Genomic DNA, 3,311 nt, shown 5'->3' with positions numbered 1-3,311 from the left:
AAATACACCATTAAATAATTACTTAAATGTGTCATTAATTAATTAAAATTAGAATTAAATACATAAATGTGTTATTAAATGTGTCATTAATTAATTCAAATACCGATTCATTTTATGTAAAATACATATATAATAATTTCACTATTTACATTTACATTTCATGGTCCTGCGTTGGAGTGCTTCCTGAATTACTTAAAACTGTCAAACTGACCCATCAAAAGTTGGTAGGCGGAACCTAACGCCTGATTGGTTACCCTCTGCATCAAGCCAAGACAAATCAATTCCGGATAATGGATTGATGCAGAGCTACTGAACACATTCCAATACACTGGGTGGCGCTATTCACCTCTACGTTGGTTTAGTTACACGGTTAAACATAACTTTCATTGCAACGGCTAAAAATCAAGAGAAGACTCGGTCCTGCTAGCCCCAATGTTGAGACGCTGTGTGAGGTGCAGGACAAAATGTCTAAAAGTTGCCCGGAGCTGCTGAGAGAAGCAGCGAATTTGATTGAGGAAGCTCTGAGCAGAAGTCCAACGGCTCCCGCGGCACCGGTGACTCCGGCAGCTCAGTCACAGCAGATACCGGCCGCTCAATCACGTACACCTGTCCAAGGTAAGCTAAGTAATTTCATGTTAGCCAGGTGTGCTACTATTTAATGATTCGGGACACACGTGTAGGTTAAATTAGATCGACTCGAACATGTATTTGCATGCGGTATTATGATGCTTCGTGCGTGACACATTTATTGTTAATGGGGGAAGCATAAACCTAGCTAGTTCGCTAATCGGCTAAATGGTGTTAGCTGGCTTGAGCATCCCAAGATAGAAGTAGAGGCTGTTTTAGCTGACTGGTGACCATTGAGCTGTTACGTTTTTCTGTGTTGCAGCGGAGGTAGCAAGGCTCTTTGCGCCATATAACATTGGAGCCAGAAGGAATATGACGAGACGACCAGCACAAGTCCAAGTTAGCCGAAGAAGCTACACACACACTGTCTGTTGTTTGGCTGACCACAATGCGGATAAAATTCCAAGCGTACTGTTTAAAGCTGAGCAAAAAGTAACATTTTCAGGTCAGTGCGAAACTAGGCATTTACCAAAAGTAAAAAAAGTTTGTACTGTCTGTGGCTTGTTGAAATTATTTGCATTTATTTTTATAGTGACTCAAACTTAATTGGTGTTCATAGTGTCAATAATAGTTATCACAGGCTTATTTGCTTAATTTAAGGTGAGGTGAGTTATGATTTTGTTTTGTTTTTTTCTCCAGGGAATGACCACGATCCCATGGTTATAACAAATAAACTGATGGAAGTGTTTCCGAAGCTCCAACAAGGGGGAGGCTTTGAATTTCTAAAACTTGTAGGATCTACTCGCAGTCGAAATCTTGCGTTGCTTCAGTGTCCCAGCACTGGATACACCCTTGCCTATCTGAAAGATCCATCGACGATGATTGGACAGGCTACAATCTACATACGTCCACTTCAACAGGATCTACCCTTAGATTGTGTACATACATTTACAGAGACTTAGTTTAATACATAATCAAAACAAAGATTACTGGTGACTTTTAATCATTAATTAAAAGCCATTTGTTGTTGTTGTTAGGAGAGCTCACGTCCTGCCTCTGGTCCAGTCATCCCCTGCATCACTTGTCAGAAGGAAGTTCCCTTTTCAGAGATGAAGCTGCACAGATTGAGCTGCAATGGGTATGTACTTCTTAAAGCAATGCAAGGGTAGCATAATTTATTTTCTTTGGGAATATGTCTCTCTTATTGTTGTGCACACAAATAAGCGAGTATGACCATCATTTCAATTGTGTTAACTTCAAGGACACCCATGCAGGAATCAGAAAGAGAACAAGAGGGGAGGCCAAAGTGAAGAAAATGATAGTGAGACAGCCCTAGTCAGTGACAGTGTTCCAGTGAGGCCTGAAACATCAGCTGAGAGTGCAGTAGTACCGGCAGTGATTGTCAACGAGGAGTTGGATCGCAAAGAAACAGACAGTGGTTTGTGTCATCACAATAGTGTTGCTATAAGATTGTGTGTAACTGAAAAGTTAATAGAAAGATAACACCTGTAGGATATAATTAGATAAGATAATACAGTTACAGACAACTAACCACTTAGTCATTATATCCACAATATGATAGTTATTTATCCGAAATCTAAATGTGGAAGATATTTTGTGAATGCACCAATTGTCAACCTTACAATATCGTTGCAATATCGACATCAAGGTGTTAGGTCAAAAATGTGATATTTGATTTTCTCCATATTGCCCAGCCCTAATGTCAATGCATACACAGTTCAGATGAATTGACACAAGTTCAGTGTCTTTGAAAACATTAACACACTGTGCAGTAGTTGACTTTTTTTTCTTCCATTTACTAAAATCAAACTGTTCTGCACCTTCAGTGCTAACAGTACAGCATTCATGTTAGTCATTCTGTGGACCATAATGAGACAGGAAGCTTCAAAGAAACAGCTTTTTTTCCTTTCTTTTAAAAGGAAAGTAAACTTTCAGTTTTTCCTTGCTTGTTCTAACACAACAAATAAAAACATGGGTTGGACATCAGTCTAAGATTCTTGATAACACTTCCACAGTCTCTACATATAGTCTAAGTGCATCAGTAACAGAAACTCCTGGAGCTGGCAAAATTGCAACCTCTTCATCTGAGAGCTCACGGGCCAGCTGAACCTCGGGGACTGACACAGTGCCTCGATGAAGGCAGTGAGGTCCGTTCCAATCGATCCCATATTCTTCAGGAACCTGAATGGATGACAAGCATAATCAGTCTTGTACTTAAAACTAGTTTGACATGTCCTTACACAAGATTGTTATTTTTGGTCACCAAGGCAGTGAGAAATGAAATGTTACTTATTCCGTTTTTTAAAATAATACAGCTTTGCATAGTATGCACTGTAGAAACTACAGCTCACAGGTTGATCTTTAAAAGCTCGGGAGATTTTAAAGAGACAATAATCTATAGTAAATGTTTCATTTAAAGTATCACATTTAGCACCATTTTTTTCTCCCATAATTCCTTTGGGGAAACAATTTTAAGAAAGTGTTTAAAGTTCATTGTTAACCTCAGTAGGATCCTCCTCAGGGCCTTGCTCTCTGTAACTTCTCCAGAGTTGCTGTGGTGACTGATTCCTTTCAGTTCTAAGACCGTGGAAGTTCCAAGCATCTCGAAAAGAGTCGAGGCTTTGCTGAACCAGTGGAAGGAAAATCCGGTGCAGAGCGAAAAGATGGACTTCATTGTCTGGATTCAGTGTCTCCTGATCTTCCAATGAAGTAAAGATCTGATA

The 3,311-nt window shown here is 39.6% G+C and overlaps 1 protein-coding gene across 1 annotated transcript; it reads left to right on the top strand.

Annotated features, from left to right (window-relative positions):
* The first annotated feature begins 217 nt into the window (after positions 1-217).
* LOC121562593 lies at positions 218-1,877 on the top strand. The gene is made up of 5 exons (XM_045219981.1): positions 218-615; positions 890-1,072; positions 1,267-1,505; positions 1,605-1,705; positions 1,829-1,877. The coding sequence occupies exons 1-5, from the start codon at positions 465-467 to the stop codon at positions 1,875-1,877; spliced, it is 723 nt and encodes a 240-aa protein (XP_045075916.1). The 5' UTR covers positions 218-464.
* Positions 1,878-3,311: the final 1,434 nt, after the last annotated feature.

This window comes from Coregonus clupeaformis, unplaced genomic scaffold (genome assembly GCF_020615455.1).
Source record: "Coregonus clupeaformis isolate EN_2021a unplaced genomic scaffold, ASM2061545v1 scaf2955, whole genome shotgun sequence".
Lineage (NCBI taxonomy): Eukaryota > Metazoa > Chordata > Actinopteri > Salmoniformes > Salmonidae > Coregonus > Coregonus clupeaformis.
This window is presented reverse-complemented; position numbering and strand designations above follow the sequence as displayed.